This window comes from Chiloscyllium plagiosum, unplaced genomic scaffold (genome assembly GCF_037043375.1).
Source record: "Chiloscyllium plagiosum isolate Xiang-an unplaced genomic scaffold, Cpla_swu_hap1 HiC_scaffold_18, whole genome shotgun sequence".
Classification (NCBI taxonomy): Eukaryota; Metazoa; Chordata; class Chondrichthyes; order Orectolobiformes; family Hemiscylliidae; genus Chiloscyllium; species Chiloscyllium plagiosum.
Genome location: NW_028270156.1, coordinates 39,916,829 through 39,939,218, shown reverse-complemented (window position 1 = coordinate 39,939,218; position 22,390 = coordinate 39,916,829). Strand labels below are relative to the sequence as shown.

The 22,390-nt window shown below is 41.7% G+C and overlaps 1 protein-coding gene across 2 annotated transcripts in view; it reads left to right on the top strand.

Moving 5' to 3' along the window:
* pde3b (phosphodiesterase 3B) overlaps positions 1 to 22,390 on the top strand; it is a 253,356-nt gene that overhangs the window by 196,605 nt on the left and 34,361 nt on the right. For both annotated transcript variants that reach the window (XM_087996527.1, XM_087996528.1), the window contains exons 4-5: positions 9,515 to 9,672; positions 17,109 to 17,227. In XM_087996527.1, coding sequence (XP_087852653.1) covers positions 9,515 to 9,672; positions 17,109 to 17,227 — 277 coding nt within the window. The remainder of the gene's footprint in view (positions 1 to 9,514; positions 9,673 to 17,108; positions 17,228 to 22,390) is intronic.

Sequence of the window (22,390 nt, the reverse complement as noted above, 5' to 3'; positions counted from 1 at the left end):
AGAAAGTCTTGTATTTGTCTCTCTAATGAAATAGGGTGTTTATGACCAGACCATATTCTCGACTTTTCGTCAGTAGGAGGGCTTTGGTGCTGTCTGATTTCCACACACCTTACATGCCTATCACATCATTCCAGAAGTTTGTATTCCTCCCAATTCTGGCATAGAAATCACGGGCAAATCAGCTTGTCTCTGATGGGGCATGTTCAAGTGTCTTCTCCCAGCCTGCTCCCATCAAACAACACTGTTCCCATTTATCAAGATCCATGACAAGCCCCTCGACGATGTCAATCCATTCCTTCCAGGAGGATCTCTTCCCAGGAAAGTAGACATCGGCAAAACTCAACTGCCTCCACAATGCGACTGCAGCTTTTGCTTGTCTGAGGCAAAGACTGCTTGATCACAAAGACCTCAAACCTGACACCAAAATCATCGTCTACAAAGTAGTGCAGTTTTACCAGCGCTCCTGTGTGCTTGTTAGACATGGAAAATGTACAGCAGATGCCTTAAATCCCTTGAGAAATAACATCACTGATACCTTTGCAAAAAACATGCAAATTACTGGCACTCCAATACATTGTCCTCTCAGGCAATGTTGAGGCACTAGTCATGGACAGTCAGCTGCATGAGGTGGACCACATCATTTACATGCCTGACTCAAGGCTTCGAGAACAATCTCTTCACTCCACATATGGGTATAAGTGGTAAGCAGGAGGGGGAGGAAATGCTTTAAGGATGTCATAGAGCCATAGAGATGTACAGCCAGCAAATAGACCCTTCAGTCCAACTTGTCCATGCCGACCAGATATCCTAACCCAATTTAGTCCCACCTGCCAGCACCCAGCCCATGTCCTCAAAGCTTCGCTGAAGAAGTATTATACATCCATTAACTTGTGTGAAACCCAAGCTCAAGACCCAGTTTGGAGAAAGGGACAACTATTTCAAGAGTTTCTAACAGGCCCATATGGCAGAAAAGCACAAAAATTGTGCATTCCACTCACCAACCCACTTTAGCAAATGTCTCCTACTCCACATGTAATAAGATTTGCTGATCCAGTATTAAACTATTCAGTCAACAAAGGATCCACAATACCAGAGTCATACTTAATCCCGAGAGACAACTTAAGAGGAAGTGGCTGATTGAAGGTAATGCGAATCGACTGTAACAGGACACAGGCTCGTAACATCAGCTAGTGGAATTGGCAGACCTGGTTGCTGACAGATTTTAACACAGAAGTGTGAGATGATGCATGTTAGCAGAAAAGATAAGGAGAAGGATTATAGACAATGTGTGAGAGCTCTAAACTATGTGCAGGCCAGTGTCCTGGAGGTTCATTTGTGGCATTTTTGAAGGTGGCAGGACATCTTGAGAAAGTAGTTGGCAAAATGTGGCTTCATAAATAGTGGTGTTGAGTGCAAATTCAGCTAACTTATGCTAAATCTTTATGAAGTGCTAGTTCTGTCAAATTGAGATGAGGTAAAGTTGTGGACTGAGAGCCTCAAGTTGAGATCTTTTGGTATTCATAAAGGAGAGTGGCATGGTTGATGGTAGTCTAGAGAGGAGTATGTTGATATTCTAGAGCATATTGATATAAAAAACTGTGTTGGATGTCTTGTACAGCATTGGTATAGACAAGTCCCCAGGTCCTGATGGGATCTAACCCAGAATACTGAGAAAGGTGCTGACGGAAATTGCTCGGACTTTGAACAAAATTTTTCTTTTGGTCTTTAGTCACAGGAGAAGTTGCAGAAGACTGGTGAATAGCCAATGCTTTTCCTTTTAAGAAGTGGGACAGGGATAATCCAGGGAATACAGGCTTACCATACTGCTAAGGAAGTTATTGGAGAAGATTCTTAGGAACAGGATTTACTTACATGTGGAAGAATATGGACTTATTAATGATGGGTAGGGGAGTTCAAGTCTCACAAACTTGTTTGAGTTTTTTTGAAGAAATTACAAAGTTGATTGAGGAGGCCAGGGCAGTGGATGTTGTCTGCAAGGAGTTTGGCAAGGCCTTTCACAAGGTCCTTCTGGCAGGCTGATACAGGTAAAGTCACATGAAATCCATGGTGAGCTGGTATGATGGATACAGAATGAGCTTAGTCATACAAGACAGAATGATGGTGGAAGGGTGGTTTTAGAAATTTGGAGGTCTGATTACTAAGTTTGCAAATGGCACAAAGATTGGGGGAGCTGTGCATAGTGAGCAGATTGCCTGAGGGTACAGCTCGATATATAGGTTGGAGACTTGGGTGGAGAAATGGCAAATGGAATTAATCTGGACAAATACAAGGTAATGCATTTTGTAAGGTCGAATGCAGCACAGAGGTATAGAGCAAATGGCAGACCCTTAAGAAGACCACAAGATATAGGAGCAGAATTAGGCCATCCAACCCATTTGATTCTGCTCCTTCATTTGATCATAGCTGATATGTTTTTCAACCCAATCATTCTGCCATTTCCCTTTAATCTTTGCTTCCCTTACCAATCAAGAACTTGTCTGTCTCTGTCTGCATTACACTCAGTAACTTAGCCTCCACAGCCTTTTGATGCAGTGAATTCCACAGATAAACCACGCTCCAGATGATGAAATTCCCACTCATCTCAATTCTAAAGGGGGTTGTCCTTTCAATCTGAGGCTGGGTCCTTGGGTTCTCGTGTCTCAATAGTAGAAACATCTTCTCCATGACCAATGTATCCAGGCCTCTTGGTAGTTTATACATTTCAGTTAGATCTCTCCCCCTCTCATCTTTCTAAACTACATCGAGTACAGATCCAGAGTCCTCAACTGCACCTTATATGACAAGCCATTCAAGCAAGACTCATTCTTGTAAAGCTCCTCTGGACCCTCTGCAATGGCAGCATATCATTCCTCAGATACAGGGCCCAAAACTGCTCTCAATATTCTAAACGTGGTCCGACCAGAGCCCTGTGCAGCACCAGCAATGCATCTCTGCTCTTGTAATCTTAAACGCAACCTGAACTAGGACTCCTTTGACCACTTGAGCTTCAGATTTCGGAAGCTTTTCCCCATTTCAAAAATAGTCTACACCTTTATTCTACCAACCGAAGTGTGTAACCTCATGCTTTTCCCACATTTCAGGCCATGTGCCCTTTGTTCAAGCCTGACCAAGTCCTTCTGCAGTCTTCCCACTTCCTCAACACTATATCTCACTCCACTTTGTCATCTGCAAACTTAGGGGCAACGCCTTCACTTCCTTCATCCAGGTCAGTAATGTATGACATGAATAGTTGTGGTCTCAACACTGCCCCCAGCGGGACTCTCATCATTGACTGCCGTCCTGAAAAAGATCCCTTTATCCCCACACTGTTTTCTGCCAGTCAGCCATTCTCTATCCATGTTAGTTCCTTGCCCTTAGTACCATAGGTTCTTATCTTATTTGGCAGCCTCCTGTACAGCACCTTGTCAAAGGCCTTCGAGAAAGTAGATTATTATCTAACTTGACCATTATGTCCTCAAAGAAGCTATAGGAGATGCTGAACAAGCTAGGGCTGTTTCCCCTGGAGCTGAGGTAGCCTCATAGAGGTTTACCAAATTATGGGGGTCATGGATAGGGTAAATAGGCAAAGTCTTTTCTCTGGGGTTGGGGAGTCCAGAACTAGAGGGATAAGTTTAGGGTGAGAGGGGAAAGATATAAAAGGGGCAACTTTTTCACGCAGAGGGTGATACGTGTATGGAATGAGCTGCCAGAGGAAGTGGTGCAGGCTGGTACAATTGCAACATTTAAGAGGCATTTAGTTGGGTATATGAATAGGAAGGGTTTGGAGGGATATGGGCCGGGTGCTGGCAGGTGGGACTAGATTGGGTTGGGCTATCTGGTCGGCATGGATGGATTGGACCGAAGGGTCTGTTTCCATGCTGTACATCTCTATGACTCTATGATTTGTCATGCATGACCTCCCCTTGATAAAGATTAGATTAGATTACTTGCAGTGTGGAAACAGGCCCTTCAGCCCAACAAGTCCACACCGACCCGCCGAAGCGCAACCCACCCATACCCCTACATTTACCCCATTAACCTAACACTACGGGCAATTTAGCATGGCCAATTCACCTGACCCGCACATTTCTGGATTGTGGGAGGAAACCAGAGCACCCGGAGGAAACCCACGCAGACACGGGGAGAACGTGCAAACTCCAAACAGTCAGTCGCCTGAGTCGGGATTTGAACCCGGGTCTCTGGCGCTGTGAGGCAGCAGTGCTAACCACTGTGCCACCGTGCCGCCCGAGGAGAAACTTCGAGGAGAAAGTGAGGTCTGCAGATGCTGGAGATCAAAGTTGAAACTTTATTGCTGGAACAGCACAGCAGGTCAGGCAGCATCCAGGGAACAGGAGATTCGACGTTTCGGGCACAGGCCCTTCTGATCCTGAAGAAGGGCCTGTGCCCGAAACGTCGAATCTCCTGTTCCCTGGATGCTGCCTGACCTGCTGTGCTGTTCCAGCAATAAAGTTTCAACTCCCCTTGATAAAAGAAAGCTGCGCTTCCTCACTCCTGTTTTACTATGCACTACCAAATACTCTGCAATCTCATCCTTGAAAATGGACTCTAAATTCTTAGCAACGATCAAGGCCAAGCTAACTGGCCTATGGTTTCCTCTTCTGCTCCCTTCCTTCTCAAACAGGGGTGTTAGCCATGTTTGTGTTTCCTGGCACCCTCCCTTGCTCCAGTAATTCCTAAAAGAACACCACCAATACATCTCCAATTGCCTCAGCCATCACTTTCATAACTCGAGGGTGCAGTTCATTCTATCTGGGTGATTTATTCATCTTCAGACCTTTTACCTTCCCTAGTCCCTTTTCCTTATTGATGGCCAGTACACTCATTCTGCCTCCAGTCTGCCTTGAAGTTATGGTATGCTGCTGATATCTTCCATAATGAAAATTGATGCTAAGTACCAGTTCAATTCCTCTTCCATTTCTTTGTTCCACATTACTACTACTTCAGACTCATGTTCCAGCAGTCCAATTACCACCTTTTATATATGTAAATAAAACCTCTTGCAGTCTTCTTTTATTTTACTAGTTAGCTTACCCTCCTATTAATCTTCTTCCACCGCCTTATTGTTGTTTTAGTTAACCCTCTGCTGGTTTTTAAAGGCTTCCCAATTCTCTAGCTTCTCACTAATCTTCACAACATCATATTAGTTTTCTTCTGCTTTTTACTTTAGATGTTTTGCTCTTTTTATTTTGCTTTTATATTGTTCTTTGCTTTCCCTTGTCAGCCATGTTTGCCTCATCCTCTCATTAGTTTGTTTCTTCTTCTTTGGAATGAATTTCTGTTGTATCTCCTGCATTAATCCCAGAAACTCCTGCCATTGCTTCTCCATCATCTTCACTGCTAAGCTCCCTTTCCAATCAATGCTGGTCAGCTCCTCCCGCATGTCTTTGTAGTTACCTTTACTCAATTGCAATACTATTAAACCTGATTCCAGCTTCTCCCCCTCAAGCCGCAGGGTGAATTCTGTCATATTGTGGTCACTGCCTTTGAAGGGTTCCTTCACCTGAAGCTCCCTAATCAGGTTTGCCTCATGACACATGACATTGCACAGTGGCTCAGTGGTTAGCACTGCTGCCTTCACAGCACCAGGGACCGGGTTCGATTCCATCCTTGTGCGACTGTCTGTGTAGAGTTGGCACATTCTCCCCGTGTCTGCGTGGGTTGCCTCCGGGTGCTCCGGTTTCCTCCCACAGTCCAAAAGATGTGCTGGTCAGGTGAATTGGCCATGCTAAATTGCCCCATAGTGTTAGGTGAATTGCCCATTGTGTTAGTCAGGACTAAATATAGGGTAAGGGAATGGGTCGAGGTGGGTTACTCTTCAGAGGGTTGGTGTGGACCTGTTGGACCGAGGGGCCTGTTTCTATACTGTAGGGAATCTAATCTAAACTTCTCCAAATCCACAGCTGCCTGTTCACTAGTGGGCTCTACAGCTAACTGCTCAGAAAAAACCCATCTCGTAAACATTTCACAAATTTCTTTTCATCAGATCCTCTACCAACCTGATCTTCCCAGTCCACCTGCATATCACAGACCCCATGATTATTATAATTAAGTGCCTTTCTTACATGTGTTTTTCATTCCTTGATTTATCTTATTCTAAACTCCCATCAGAATCTTTTTATCCTTTGAGGTTGCTCAGCTCTACCCACATAGATTCTACACCTTCTGACTCGATATCACTTCATGCTATCAATTTATTTTCATTTCTTATTAACAAGGCAACTCCGTACCCTTTGCCCATCTGCCTGTACTTTCAATGGGACATGTATCCTTGGATATTTAATGACCATTCCTGATCTCCCTTGCAGCCATGTCTCTGTGATACCAATTTTAATCTGTACTGCAAGCTTATTTACCTTGTTTCATATAATGTATGCATTTAAGTACAACACCCTCAGTCCTACGTTGACTGCCCATCCTCTCCACTTATTTACAGTCTGAAGTTAAGTTTCTGACCTTTTCCATACTCTCTGTCCTACTGTTCTGAAACTTTAATAACTTCTGCTGAGCCCTCCCCCAACTTTTCCATAATTTTCCATGCAACTGAACCCATCCCCCCACAATTTAGTCTAAAGACCTAGTTATGCAATTTGCCAAGACTCTGGTCCCAACGTAATTCAGGTGGAATCCATTGGAACAGCTTCCTTCCCTAATACTGGTGCCAATGTCCCACGAAGTTAAACCTGTTTCTCCCACACCAAGCTTTGAGCTATGTGTTTATGTCTTTAATCTTGTTGACCCTTTGCCAGTTTGCTCATGGCATGTGTAGTAATCTAGAAATTACTACCTTTTGGTTTTGCTGTTTAATTTGGCCCCTAACTGCTCATATTCCCTCAGCAAAACCCCTTTCCTGTTTTTACCTATGTTGTTGGTACCTACGTGCACCATGGCAGCTGAAGCTTTTTCCTCCCACTCGAAGTTCCTCTGCAGACCAGATGAGATATCCTGAACCTGGACGCCTGGCAGTCATCATAGTCTTTGGGACTCTTGATCCTGACTAGAACAGAGTCTATTGCCCTGACTATGCTATTCCTGATTAAAGAACTTCACTTCTCTATTCTCACTACTGCTTAGGATCCCTCCACCCTGCCTACGTTCTAGTTTAAAGGCTCCCGAGTATCTCTAACAATCTTCCCGCTCGGATATTGGTTCCCCCTTTTGAACAGGTCTCTTCTGCCCCAGAAGAGATTCCAACAATCCAAAAATCTGAGTCCTTGCCCCAGTACCATTTTCACAGCTCCTCATTTATCTGCCCTATCCTGCTATTCCTCCTCTCACTAGCACATGGCACTGAAGTAATCCAGAGATTATTACCTTTGAAGTCTTGCTTTTTAACATCTTGGAGACATTGAGGTATGCAGATGCTGGAGATCAGAGTTGAGAGTGTGTTGCTGGAAAAGCACAGCAAGTCAGGCAGCATCTGAGGAGCAGGAAAACCAACATTTCAGGCCAGAGCCCTTCATCAGAAATTCCTGATGAAGGGCTCCGGTCCAAAACGTTGATATTCACTCTGTCTACTATATCCTTTGACAAGTTGCCGCAACGGCTCCGAAAAGTCCTTTACCTTGTTTACTCATCCTCCCTGCAGCTCTTGCTCTCGTCCATACAGGGAGCAAGAATCTCCAACATGCGGGACAAGCTCAAGGGATGGGGGTACTTCAGCACTACCCCCTGGATCCCCTTAACTGCTTTGCTCATAGTCACACTCTCCTGTCCCTGATCACTGACTGAATTCGAGGTAGTTAACTTAATAGGTGTGACTGCCTCCTAAAACACAGCATCCAGATAACTCTCTCCCTCCCTGATGTGTTGCAATGTTCAAAGCTCTGAGCTGGACAAAGCTGCAACCCTTGCTGCAAATGTGGTCATTATGATGGCACAATGGGATCCACGAGCTCCCACATCATGCAAGCACAACACCTGGCTATGCACTCTGTTTAATTTGACATTGAAGAAACATTGGTCTTTCAGTTTGCAATTTGAAAATATTTTCCTGTTTATCTTCAGTCTGGAAGTAAACTGAAATTAATTGTGAAATTAATAGCTATCACCACCTTATGGTTTATCTATGACGTCACCCTTTCTTTTGTTCTGGGTCCCTGATCATAGGCTCCAAATTATCCTGTTAAGTAAACCTAACTAATATAAGCCAAAACAAGCACTTGCTCTCCTCTATAACAAATACCTATGCTGCCTCCAAATTCTTCCAAATACATGTACACTCAGTGTGTGTCTCACTCTGGATATAATCTTTCCTTGCTGACCATGCAAACCACTAACATACAGAGGGATTTAGGTGATGGGTCCAAAGATCCCTGGAAGTGGTCACACAAATGGAAACGGTGGTGAAGAAGGCATACGGCATGCTTGCTTTTATCAGTTGGGCATAGAGTATAAAAAATTGGCAAGTCACATTATGGCTGTGTCGAACTTTAGTTAGGCCACATTTGGAATATTGTGTACAGTTTTGGTCACCACACTCCCAAAATTTTGCGAAGGTTTTGAAGAGGGCAGAGAACAGGTTTACCAGGATGTTGCCTGGTTTTGTTGGCTATGAGGAGAGATTAATCAAACATGATTTGTTTTCATTTGAGTATCAGATGCTGACTGGCAACCTGATAGTAGTTTACAAAATTATGTGAACCAGGGATAGAATAGATTGTCGCAGTTTTTCTCAAGGTAGAAGTGCTAGTACTAAGGGACATAGGATTTAAGGTAAAAGAAGGTGCCAGAGGAGGTGGTCGAAGCAGACATATAATGGCAACTTCTGAGAGGCATCTTGGCAGATACATGACTGGGCAGAGAATACAGGGATGTGGACTCCAAAGAAGCATAAGGTTTTTAGTTTAGGAAGGTGTCATGTATCAGTGAGTTTTTATTGGGCCACAGGGCCTGTTGCTCTGCTGTACTTATCTTTGTTTTTTTGTTCTACACTTTAAGAAGAATATGAGGGTTCTTAAAAAGGTACAGAGGAGATTTATCAGGTGGTTCCAGGGATTAAGTATTTTACCTCCAAAGTTAGATTAAAAAGCTGGGATTGTTCTCCTTGTAGCAAAGGAAATTATAGGATATTTTTGAATGAGTTGTATAAGATCATAACAGGTTTAGATAAAGGAGCAAATGAAAATCTGTTCCTATGAGCTGACCTCATAGAGGTCCACAGATTTAAGGTTTACAGCACGAGATGTAAGGGAATAGAAGGAGGAATGGTTTTAACTCAATAACAAGAACTTGTTCCCAAGAGGGTGGTAAATGCAGAAACAATGAGTGATTTAAAAAGGAAATTGGATGGGTTTTCAAGGGAGGTCAATGATAGGACTACAAGGTTAATTGGGAAGAGTGGATTTGATTAGATTTCCCATATAAAACTGGCAGGGACTCAATATGCTAAGTTACCTCCTGTGTTGTAATATTTTTATGACTAATAAAATTTAAGGCAGTAGTTAAGTCATTTGTTCAGTTAGTTCGCTAACTTTGTGTATTTTTCTAAATTTAGCGTTTAAGACGAAGTTTACCAACTGGACAGCTTAGAAGAAACACAGGATCATGGACAACCACCACATCAGCTACTGGTTTGCCAACAATGGAACCTGCTCCTCTTAGATGGGACCGAAGCAATGGAATGAGACCCCATCCAGAGAGTGGGTCAGTGAGGTAAATTATACTTTTTACTAGTTCAGTTGAAATCATGTAAGCATTCTAAAGGAAAAATTTAATAAAATACCAAAATTCTAGTCACAACAATTGGTTTATTTTTGTAATAGTTATGTCCTGGAATTAGCTGAAAAAGTCATGGTAAATTTAATATGCATGCTATGTTTAGCATGCAAATAACTCTGAAATTTCTGTTGAGCAAAAGGTAGCCCGCGAAATGTGAATTGACTCCAACTGCTCAGCAATTTGAATAGTTTTGCCATTAACCATGCAAAAGTTACCCTTTGGGTTCAAAGAAATTGCTACTTTTGCACTATTTAAAATAAAATTAAACTCTGCACCAGAAGTTAGGCCTCTCACTGGAGTAATGCACTGTAAATCAAGTCCATCTGTTTCCAGAATTGACAGAAAATTATATATTTCATCGGAATATGCAGTGTGCCCGGTTTACCTGCCAGATATCCACCAGATTACCAGAAGATACAAACCGGGTTTCTGTACTTAACAAGAACTTATACCTATTACAGTAAATTCTTCTAATTAAAGGTAAACAACTACAAATTGTCAACATGTAATCTTACAAACACACCTGTGGCCGCACGTGCGTGTGTGCGCACACACCAGTGGCCTCACAGCAGCTGTTCAGCGCTGAGTGCCCCTCCTCGGCATCCCGGAGGTGAACCCGAGAGGTGCCTGAGGGATTGGCAACCATTTGATGCCATCGTCCTTTGTTGAGGGATCTATGTGGCCAGTGCCCATGGATTGTGCCCTGAGGTGGTGATGACTGATAAACAACAGAGAAGCTCTTCACAGCCAGGTATTTGCTTTGACCACCATGTTGAAAATTCTGCCCATCCACTTTACTTAGGTGGTAGGTTGGGAAGCTGAATATGAATGATATAATCTGAGCGGTTAATTCAGTCGTTAACCATCAGTAATTCTCACCTATCTTAAATCTCTCCACAAACTCCAGAGCTAAGTTAAAAGATGCAGTGAGTGCTCCCAACATTGAGAGAGGCCTGGTTAAACTTCTGTTTTTCTCTCCACAGATGCGGTCTGGCCTGCTGTGTATTTCCAACATGTTTTGCTTTTATTTCAAAAGTAATAACTTCAGCCAAGAATAGTTTCATATATTTAGGAAGAGTTTTCCATTCCACTAGTAAATACTAAATAAATTTGGCAAAGCGAAATGCTAATCAGTGTTTCTACAATAAATTCCTGTTTTGTGATAATCATTTGTAAAGGCAGAGATTCATTTTTAAAAGACCATATGCACTTGAGATTATCTAATGTTTACAGGTTCAATGACTAAAATAAATGTTTACCTTTGGACTTTGTAGCACTAGTGGCATTACATATGTGGTGCAAAATGTTTTATGGTGGCATGGAGAAAGCTCACTCAAATACAAAATCATAACTACCTGTCCCCTTGTCTATCTTCAAATCGCCTACTTTTTATGTTGATATACGAGAATTTAAGTATCAGCTTTCTCTGTTAAGTGAACTATTTCTGACCAGTCCCATCTCCTTTTGTTATTTATTTCTAATGACTTTTTAAAGTTTAGTTAATGTTGAAATTTTGAATCTATTCTTAAATTATGTTGTCTTTGCCCATCTAATCTCCTTTTCCTGTGGAAAACATTGTGGGCACAATTGTTTAAAGACTGATTAATCTTGAATATCAAATCAAAGTATATTGTGTTGCTTTCTACAGACAGTTTGTAGAACTGTGTATCTCTGAGTCAGAGAGTTGCAGGTTAATATTCCACTTCAGAGATGTGAGTATGTAGAATGGGTTAGTACTTGGGAAGTGCTGCATTGTTGGACTTGCTGTCTTTCAGAGAACATATTATACTGATATCCCTTTCACCTTCTCTGGTGGAGGTAGAGAATCACATAGTGTGATTGACAGACAACAGGGGTGCCTTGCCCATGTGTATTTCTCCAGTCCTCCTTCAAAGCAGACTCATTGATAATAATCTTCTTTCTCTTTGTAGTTCCTTGCTTTGCAAAATTAGTTGCTACAGTAGAACAGTGACTGTACCTTGTAGTACTACTTTGACTATAAAGTCCTTTGGTTCTGAGGCCATGTCAGATATCATATAATGAAGCTTTCTTGCAAGCTTCAATTTTTACTGAAGAGCAAGGCCTTATCGATTAGGCACCTTAGATCTTCTGTTGAACAGGGTTTGTCAAGATTCAAACAAGTAATTGTTATAGCGGACTCTCCAGTCAGGGGCATAGACAGGTGATTCTGCAGTTGTGAGCAAGAATTCAGGAAGGTGTATTGCCTCCCTGGTGCCAAAGTCAAGGACTTCTTGGAGCAGTTGCAGCAACTTGTCAAAGGAGAGAGTAAATAGAACATAGAACATTACAGTGCACTACGGGCCCTTCAGCCCTCAATAATTCCACAGGTCAATACAACAATCTGAAGCCCATCTAACGTACAATTTTCCATTCTTATCCATATGCCTATCCAATAACCATTTAAATCTCCTTAAAGTTGGCGAGTCTACTACTGTTGCAGGCAGTGCATTCCATGCCCCTACTACCCCCTGAGTAAAGAAACTACCTCTGACATCTGTCCTATATCTATCACCCCTCAAAGCTATGTCCCCTCATGCTAGCCATTGCCATCCCCATCCTAGGAAAAAGGCTCTCACTTTCCACCCTATCTAACCCTCTGATTATCTTAAATGTCTCAATTAAGTCACCACTCAATCTTCTCTCTAACAAAAACAGCCTCAAGTCCCTTAACCTTTCCTCATAAGACCTTACCTCTGTACCAGGCAACATCCTAGTCTATCTCCTCTGAACCTTTTCCAAAACTTCCACGTCCTTCCGAAAATGCGGTGACCAGAACTGTATGTAATATTCCAAATTTGGTTGTATCAAAGCTTTGTACAGCTGCAGAATGGTCTCATGGTTCCGAAACTCACTCCCTCTACCTATAAAAGCTAACACACCATATGCCTTCTTAACAACCCAATTAACCTGCGTGGCAACATTCAAGGATTTGTGTGCCTGGACTCTGAGATCTCTCTACTCATCTACACTACCAAGAATCTTATAATTAGCCCAGTAATCTGCATTCCTGTTACCCCTTCCAAAGTGAATCACCTCTCACTTTTCTGCATTAAACACCATTTGCCACTTGTCAGCCCAGCTCTGCAGCTTATCTGTGTCTCTGTAATCTACAACATCGTTCGTTACTATCCACAACTCTACTGACCTTAGTGTCATCCGCAAATCCACACAGACAGTCGCCCAAGGCTGGAATCAAACCCTGGTTCCTGCTGTTGTGAGTCTGCAGTGCTAACTATTGAGCCACCATGCTGCCCCTGAACAGCCAGAGGTCATTGTATACATTGGTACAAATGACATAAGTAGAAAAGGGGATGGGGTTGTGCAGAGGCAATATAGGACATTAAGTAGGAGGTTAAAAAGCAAGATGTCAAAGGTAGTAATCTCTGGATTACTTCAATGTCATGTGCTGGTGAGAGGAGGAAGAGGAGGATCGGGCAGATAAATGAATGGCTGAGATGATGGTGCAAGGGTCAAGGACTCAGATTTTTGGATTGTGGGAATCTCTTCTGGAGCAGAAGAGACCTGCTCAAAAAAGGTTGGTTCAAACGGGAGACCAATATCTTGTCGAGGAGATTGCTAGAGTTACTCAAGAGCCTTTAATCGAGAATGGAGGTAGGGGTTTTTTAAGTAGTAGTGAGAATACAGAGAAAGCTACAGAGAAAGTAGGGCAGCACAGTGGCTCAGTGGTTAGCACTGTTGCCTCACAGTGCCAGGGACCCAGGTACGATTCCAGCATCAGACTGTCTGTGTGGAGTTTGCACATTGCATTCTCCTTTGTCTGTGTGGGTTTCCTCCCACAGTCCAAAGATGTGCAGGTTAGGTGAATTGGTCATGCTAAATTGCCCATAGTGTTCGGGGATGTGTAGGTTAGGTGCTTTAGATTAGATTCCCTACACTGACCATCCAAAGAGTAACCTACCCAGACTCATTTCCCTATATTTTACCCCTGACTAATGCAACTAACACTCTGGGCAATTTAGCATAGCCAATTCACCTAACCTGCACATCTTTGGATTGTGGGAGGAAACTGGAGCACCTGGATGAAACCCACGCAGGCATGAGAATGTGCAAACTCCACACAGACAGTTGCCTGAGGCAGGAATTGAACCCAGGTCACTGGCACTGTGAGGAAGCAGTGCTAAGGCAAATATAGGGTAGGGGAATGGGTCTGAGTGGGTTACTTTTCGGAGGGTCGGTGTGGACTTGTTTGGCTAAAGGGCCTATTTCCACAGTGTAGGGATCCTAATTCTAATTCTATGGATTGTTCTGCAGTTAAAGAGAGCAAGTTAATTAGACAAGGTGGCAGGTAAGAGCATGTCAGAAAACAAGGAAACTCTGAAGAATTATTTTCAATGCAAGAGGTCTGACAGATAAGGTGGATGAACTCAGGGCATGTCGAGGAACATGGGACTGGGATATCATAGCTGTTACAGATACAGGACTGAGGGAGGGACAGGACTGGCAGGTCAGTGTTGCAGGATTTAGATGCTTTAAGAAAGATAGAAAGGGAGGCAAGATAAGAGGGGAATGATTAGGGAAAATATTACTGCTGTATTTAGAGAGGATATTCCTGGGTGATCGTTCACTGAAGCTATATGGTGGAACTCAGAAATAAGAAGGGGATCATCACTTTCATGGGATTGTACAATAGGATCCCCAAAGGTCAGCGGAAAACTGAGGAGCAAATACGTAGGGAGGCCTCAGATGTCTGGAGGAGTAATAGAGTTGTAATAGTGGGGAATTTTAACTTTCCAAACATGGATTGGGACTGGCATAGTGTTAAGGGCTTGGATGAGGAGGAATTTGTTAAATATGTTCAGAAAAACTTTCTTCTTCAATCTGTAAATGTGCCTACTAGAGAAGAAGCAAAACTTAAACTTCTCTTGAGAAGTAAGGCAGGGCAAGTGAATGAAGTGGTAGTGAGGGAGCAGTTTGTATCTTGTGATCATAACTATTTTAAATAGAATTTTAAAACTAATAACAGAATATTTCAAAACTAAAGGAAAAGGATAGGCCTTCTGTAAAAGTTAAAGTTCTAAATTGGAGTAAGACCAATTTTGACAGTAATAGGAACTTTCAAAAGTTGATTGCAGTAGACTAATCACAGGTAAAGGGACAATTGGCAAATGGGACACTTTCAACAGTGTTGTAAGAGAGTTGAGAGGCAATATGTTCCTATTCAGTGAAGGATAAGGCTGGTAGGAGTAGATAACAATGGATAAATAGAGTTAATGAAGCTTTGGTCAAGAAAAAGAAAAGGGCATATGTCAGGAATAGACAACTAGAATTAAGTGAATTATTGAAGAGCATAAGGGGAGTAGGGGGCATTCTTAAGAGAGAGGGAGATCAGCACGGCAGTAAGGGAACGTGAGATAGCCTTAGCAGATAACGCTAAGAATAATCCAAGGCGATTCAACATGACCATTAAGAGTAACTGGGGAGTGAGTAGACCCACTTAAAGATTAACGAAATCATCTACTTGTGGAACCACAAGAGATGGTCGAGATTCTGACCGAAAACTTCATATCAGTACTTACTGTGGAGAAAGACATAGAAACTAGGGAACTCCGGGAAATAAATACCCATGTCTTGAGATAGTCCACATTTCAGAAGAGGAGGTCCTGGAGGTTTTATAAAGCATAAAGGTAGATAAGTTTCCAGGACCTGATCAAGTATATACCAAAATATTGTTGGAAGCCAGGGAAGAAATTGTGGTGTCTTTAGCAGAGGTATTTGTTTTACACACAGCCAAAGGTGAAGTGCTGGAAGACTGGAGGGTGGCTAATGTTGTGCCTTTATTTAAGAAAGGTTGCAAGGAAAAGCCTGGGAACTATAGACTAGTCAGCCTGATGTCAGTAGTGAGTAAGTTGTTGGAGGGGACTCTAAGAGACAGAGTTTACATGGATTCGGAGAGGCAAGGGCTGATTAGGCACAGTCAGCATGCCTTTGTGCATGGGAAGTCAAGTCTTGCAAACTTTAACTGAGTTTTGTGAGGATGTGACCAAGAAGATAAATGAGGGAAGAGTGATAGAAGTTGTCTGAATGGACTTCAGTAAGGCCTTTGACAAGTTTCTGCATGGTAGACTGGTTAGTAAAGTTAGATCACATCAGATTCACAGAGAGCTTGCCAATTGGCTACAAAATTGGCTTGATGGTAGGAGACAGAGTAATGGTGGAGGCCTGTGTCCAGTGATATTCTGCAGGGATTGTTGCTGTTTGTCATTTATATAAATTGGTTGAGAATACAGGTAGCATGGTTCACAAGTTTGTGGATGACACCAAAATTGGTGGTATAGTAGAGAGTGAAGAAGGTTATCTAAGATTGCAAAGAGATCTTGATCGATTGGGTTAATGGGCCGAAAAGTGGCAGATCAAGTTTAATTTAGATAAATGCAAGGTGTTACGTTCTGGTGAGACAAATAATGGCAGAATTTACACAGTTAGTGGTAGTACTCTGGGCATGTTGTCAAACAGAGAGCGATCTAGGGGTTCAGGTACGTAGTTCTTTGAAAGTCGCGACATAAATAGGCAGGGTGGTAAGGAAGGCATTTAGCACGTTTGCCTTCATTGCTCAGACCATTGAGTATAAGAGTTGGAATGCTATGTGCAGTTGTACAGAACTGTTAAGGCCACACTGAATTACAGTGTACAGTTCTGGTCACTCTGCTAGATGAAGGATTTTATTAAATTGGAGAAGGTGTAGAAAAGATTTACAAGAATGTTGCCAGGACTGGTGGGTTTGAATTATAAGGAGAGGCTGGGACGCTTTCACTGGAGCATCGCAAGTTGAGGATTGACATTGTAGAGGTTTATAAATCATAAGGGGCATAGATAAGATTATAGTAAAGGTATTTTTCTGAGGGCAGAGGAGTTCAAAACTAGAGGGCACAATTTCAAGCTGAGAGGAGAAAGATGTAAAAGAGACCTGAGGGGCAATGTTTTCACAGATGGTGATTTAAACGTGGAATGAACTGCCAGGAATTGGAAGGTGCAGGTACAGTTACTACTACTTTAAGACATTTGGACATGTGCATGAATAGGAAGGGTTTAGAGGGATACATGCTAAGTGCAGGCAAATGGGACTAGTTTAGTTTGAAAAACTTTATTCAGCACGGACAAGTTGAACGGAAGGTTGTGTTTCCATGCTGTATGACTCGATATTTTCTTGGAGACAAAACAACTAAAGGATGGAAGTTTAACTTAAGAGGTTAACTATTTAAATTGTAACTCTTAACATATTATATATTTGTGCTTACACAACATATTGGTGGGTGCAACTTTTTAATCTGTGTTAAAGTGGTTTGAGAGCAGTTTTTGACTGACTTGTTTGTCGGTTTTCCCTTTTCAAGTACTTTAAATGCAGGTTCACAGGCAAATGGGCCTTCCAGTTCAAACCTGTTGACAATTCCCAAATCTCGGTCTGCATCCCTATCTTTAACATCTCATCATGTTGGACCCAGACGGGCAGGTAACAAATTTTTGTCTTAAGATAACAGCATTTGCTCTTGATGCAGCTGTCAAGACAATTATTGACTAACAAATTGATTTCTAGTTAACAAAATCAAAGTGAAAGGTTGTGAAGTAGTCTCCCAAAGCAAGGTCTGTATCTTCAATATGGAAGCATGAAACCAAAATGAATATATCTATCATCTTATCTGAAAGACAGCACTGCCAGATTATTGTTCTCCATTACTGCATGTATGTAGGCATGAAAGGGTAACTTTTCATGTGAGTAAAAAGAAAAAAGATTATCTTAATTTCAGAAGACAAATCATTTCAATTGTATTCTTCTGATTTGAGAGATTGTCCGAATTATTTGACCACGCAATTTCATTTTGATTATTTTTACCAATCCATTATTTTTATGCAATGACAGGCAGTGTTCATTTTCTCTTTGAAGAATAGTTGTAACTGAAGATAAATAGTCAAAACCTTTCAAAGGAAAAATGTATGCATATCACAAATATAACAAAGACTGGCACTTCGAGTTTTCATTCATTTCCACAGGGTCCATAGTTGAAAATTTATCTTTGAATTCTACTTGGTGCTATTTTTGGTTTTCTAAGATTTAATCATAAAATGTTTTAGCCCGGTTTAAATTCTTGCTGCCTCTATTCTTATACTTCCTTTGGCTCAATGTGCTTTTCTCTATTTGCTAGCTCATTGGCTCACAATTTTCTCTTAATTATATATTCTTCAACAGCACAGAACCTTGAACACTTTGTGTATCTAGTTTAGACATATGAATACAGATTTATTTGAAGATATGCAAATGTATAATTAAACCTGGTTCCTGTTTTGTGTTTTAAAATTTATTAAGATTAGGATTTAGAAATTAAATAATGCTCTTGTTTCAAATAGTTCTCTTTGTTGTGATAAAAGGTGCATTATTTAAATTTGGATTTTAAAATAGAGGCACGGATTTTGGTTAGTTCTAAGAAGGTAATTTATTTGTCAAACAGATTAGGAAATTATTTGAAGCAGTGACCTAAGTGCATTAGTTTCAAGAAAGTATGTGATTACGGTCAAGTGCTTGGGACATCCCTGTCGTGTTAATGGCTAAAATAGAGTCATACAGCACGGAAACAGACCCTTTGGTTCAACCTGTTCGCACTGACCAGGCATTCCAATTTGACCTAGTCCCATTGGCTAGCATTTGGCCCATATCCCTTTAATCCCTTTCTCCAGCTGTCTTTTAAGTGTTGTAATTGTACGTGCCTCCACCAATTCCTCTGGCAGCTCATTCCATACACACACTAACCTCTGCATGAAAATCTTACCAGTCAGGTCCTTTTCGAATCTTTCCTTTCTCACTTTAAATCTACACTGTCTAGTCTTGAACTCAACCACCCTAGGAAAAAGACCTTTGCTTTTCACCCTATACATGCCCATCCTGATCTTATAAACCTCCAGAAGGTTCCCCCCCGAGCTTCTGACACTGCAGGAAAAAGGCCCCAGCCTATTCAGCCTCTCTCTGTAACTCAAACCCTCCAGTCCCACCCTGCAACATCCTTGTAAGTCTTTTCTGCACCCTCTCAAGTTTAACAAAATCTTTCCTGTAAAAGGTGACCAGAATGATATGTCATAATCTAAAAGTGGCCTCATCAATGTCTGTACAGTTGCAACGTGATATCCCAAATGCTATACTCAGTGTTCTGACCAATGAAGACAAGCATGCCAAATGTCATCTTCACCACTCTGTATACCTGCAACTCCATTTTCAATCAACTTTGTACCTACACACCCAGGTCTCTTTGTTCAGCAACACCTCTGGGCCTTACCATTAACTGCATAAGTCCTGCCCTGATTTCCCTTATGAAAACGCAACACCTCACATTTACCAAAATTAAACTCCATTTGCCACTCCTTGGTCTGATCAAGGTCCTGTTGTAGCCTGAGATAATCTTCCTCACTGTGTACCACATCTTCTATTTTGGGGCAGGTTAACTTACCATATTCCTATATTTGCATCAAAATCATTTATGTAAATGCTGAAAATTTTTATATACTGTTCTTTTATGGCAGACAGAGTAAATACTTTCAGAACTTTTAACGTTCAAGGTTTTAGTTCAGAAGAACACCGATTTCACATGGAAAGTAGCATAGTTTCTCCGAGCAAGGAAATTGAGTCAATTCAGGAAAATTGGTCCTCTCAGCAGAAGTGGGTTCCAGTCTATGGTACTTCAAGCGAGCAGAGTTTGGTTACAAATCTTCAAGTTGTTGGAACTGCGAAAGTTAAGAAGTTGGCTCTACAGTTCAAATCAACGAAACTAGGCAATGTCTGTTACATAAAGATTTAAAGACGTTGAGATTGGAGTGATATTTCTTTGGATTTGAAATACTGCAGTACATGTTGTTGGAAAATGGATTGAGACTTTGTTTGTATTAACATTTTTCTAACCCTCTTCTAAGCTTCTATTTCTTTTTTGTTTTAGAAGAACTTGTGCTCTGTTTTTAAAGGACAGCTGCAATCTTGTTTGAATATGTTCCAATGAATAACTGCCACATTAGTCAGCTGCAAAAATTAAACGTATGATCTTTCAAGCCAGGTTTCATTCTGGGATCTAACTTCTGCAGTATTACCATCAGCAAGGAACATAACACTGCTCCAGGTAGTGCAGGCTGACAGGACCATGCAATGCTCTTTCTTTTCTGACCCAGTCATAACTTTAGAATGCTGCAAATGCACAGAGTAATATTTTCCATTAGGTTTTTTTAATTCACTCGTAGAGTATATGTGTTGCTGGCTGGCCCATTCCTCATTGCCCTTGAAAAGATGACTGTGAGCTACCTTCTTGAACCACTGCAGTCCATTTGCTGCAGCGTGACCAAAAGTCTCCTTTTGGGAGGGAATTCCAGGATTTTGACCAGGCAAAGTGAAGGAGCGGCAATGTATTTCCATGTCAGGAAGATGAATACTTGGAGAGGAACTTGCAGATGATGGTGTTCCCATGTATCTGCTGCCCTTGTCCTTCTAGATAGAAGTGTTCGTAGGTTTGAAAGGTGCTGTCTCAGGATCTTTTGTGAATTTCTGCAGTGCTACTGAGTGTCGGTGATGTAAGGTGTTTATGTTTGTGGATGAGGTGCCAATAAAGTGGGTTGCTTTGTCTGGATAGTGCCAAACGTCTTGACATTGTTGGAGCTGCACCTATCCAGGCATGTGTGTAGCATTAGGCACAAGTGACAGTATTATATAAATAAATAAAAGCTTGTGCCTTGTAAATGGTGGACAGGCTTTGAAAAGACATGAGGTGATTTATCCACTGCAGTATTCCTACTCTCTGAGCTCATTTGTTGCCACTGTATTTGTACAGTGCATCCAGTTGACTTTCTGGTCATTGGTAATCCCACGCATGTCGATAGTGGGGGACATTCCGTGATGTTAATGCCTTTGAATTTCATGGAGCGACGATTAGGTTGTCCCTAATTGGTCATTGTCTGACAATTGTGTGGTGTGAGTGTTATTTGTTGCTTGTCAGCTCAAGCCTGGATATGGTCTAGATCTTGTTCCATGGACTGCTTCAGTATCTGGAAGTGCAATCATCAGTGAACATCCCTACATCTGACCTTACATCGAAGGGAAGCTCATTGATGAAGCAACTGAAGATTGTTTAGCTCAAGACAATTGCCTAAGGAACTCCAGAGATATCCTGGAGCTGAAATGACTGACCTCCCTCATTGACAACCATTTTCCTCTGTGCCAGTATGACACCAACCAATGGAGAATTTGCCCTTAATTCCCATTGATTCCAGTTTTGTTTGGTCTCCTTGATGTTGAATGCAGCCTTGATGTCAAGGGCTGTCACACTCACCTCACCTCTGGAATTGAATTCATCTGCCCATGTTTATACGAAGCTGAAATGAAATCAGGAGGTGAGTGTCTTTGGCAGAACCCGAACTGACTATCAGTGTGAGGTTTATTGCTGTGCAGTTGCTATTGATGGCATCCTTCTACCACTTTACTGATGAATGGAGTGTAGATTGATGGGGCGGTCATTGGCCGGATTGGATTTATGTTGCTTTTTCTGTGCAGGACATACCTAGGCAATCTTTCCACATTGTCAGGTAGATGAGATTGTTGTAACTGTGCTGGAACAGCTTGGCTAGAGGAGCGGCAGTTTGTGGAGCACAAGTCTTCAGTATTATTGCCAGAATGTTGTTAGAGCCTATAACCTTTGCAATATCCAGTGCCTCTAACCATTTCTTAATATCCCGTAGAGTGAATCGAATTGGCTGAAGACTGGTGTCTGTCAAGCTGGGGACCATTGGTAGAGGCCAAGATTGATTATCTTCTGGTTGAAGATTGTTGCAAATGCAACAGCCTTACCCTTTGCACTGATGTGTTGGTCTGTTCCGTCATTGAGGATGGAGATATTTATGGAGCCACCTCCTCCATTGAGTTAATTGTCCACCACCATTCACAATTGAATGTGGCTGGATGGCAGAGTTTAGACCTGATCCCTTGGTTGTGGGATTGCTTAACTCGATCTATCACTTGTTTGGTATGCAAGTAGTCCTGTTTAGTAGCAATACCAGGTTGACATTTCATTTTTAGGTGTGCCTGGTGCTGCTTCCGGCATGCCCTCCTCCATTCTCTACTGAACCAGGGTTCATCTCCTGGCTTGATCGTAATGGCTGAGTGAGGCAAATGCTGGGCAATGAGGTTGTAGATTGTGTTGGAGTATAATTCTGCTGCTGTTGATGTTTCAGAATGCCTCATGGATGCCCAGTCTTATGTTATTGGATGTGTTTGAATTCTGTACCATTTAGCACTGTGACAGTGCCATTCAGTACAATGGAGGTTATTCTCGATGTGAAAGCGGGACTTTGTATTTAACTTTTGCAAGGTTATGGTAGCAGAAGGTGTGATATAAACCTGTGAATTTTGTCTTGTACTTTAATAAAAGAACCACTCAGAATACTTTGCTTGCAACAAATAGCAGTCTGAACAGTTTGGTCTCTTAAACTATTTAGTGATCTAGTGATGAATCTTTTTTTCTGATGGTGTTTATGTTTCAATAGCATGTATATTTGTTGAGAATTATGAAATATTTCTGAAATATATACCATTATTCATCTATCATCATACCTTTCAATGTAATATTCCAATTTATCTTAGTAAACTTTCCCA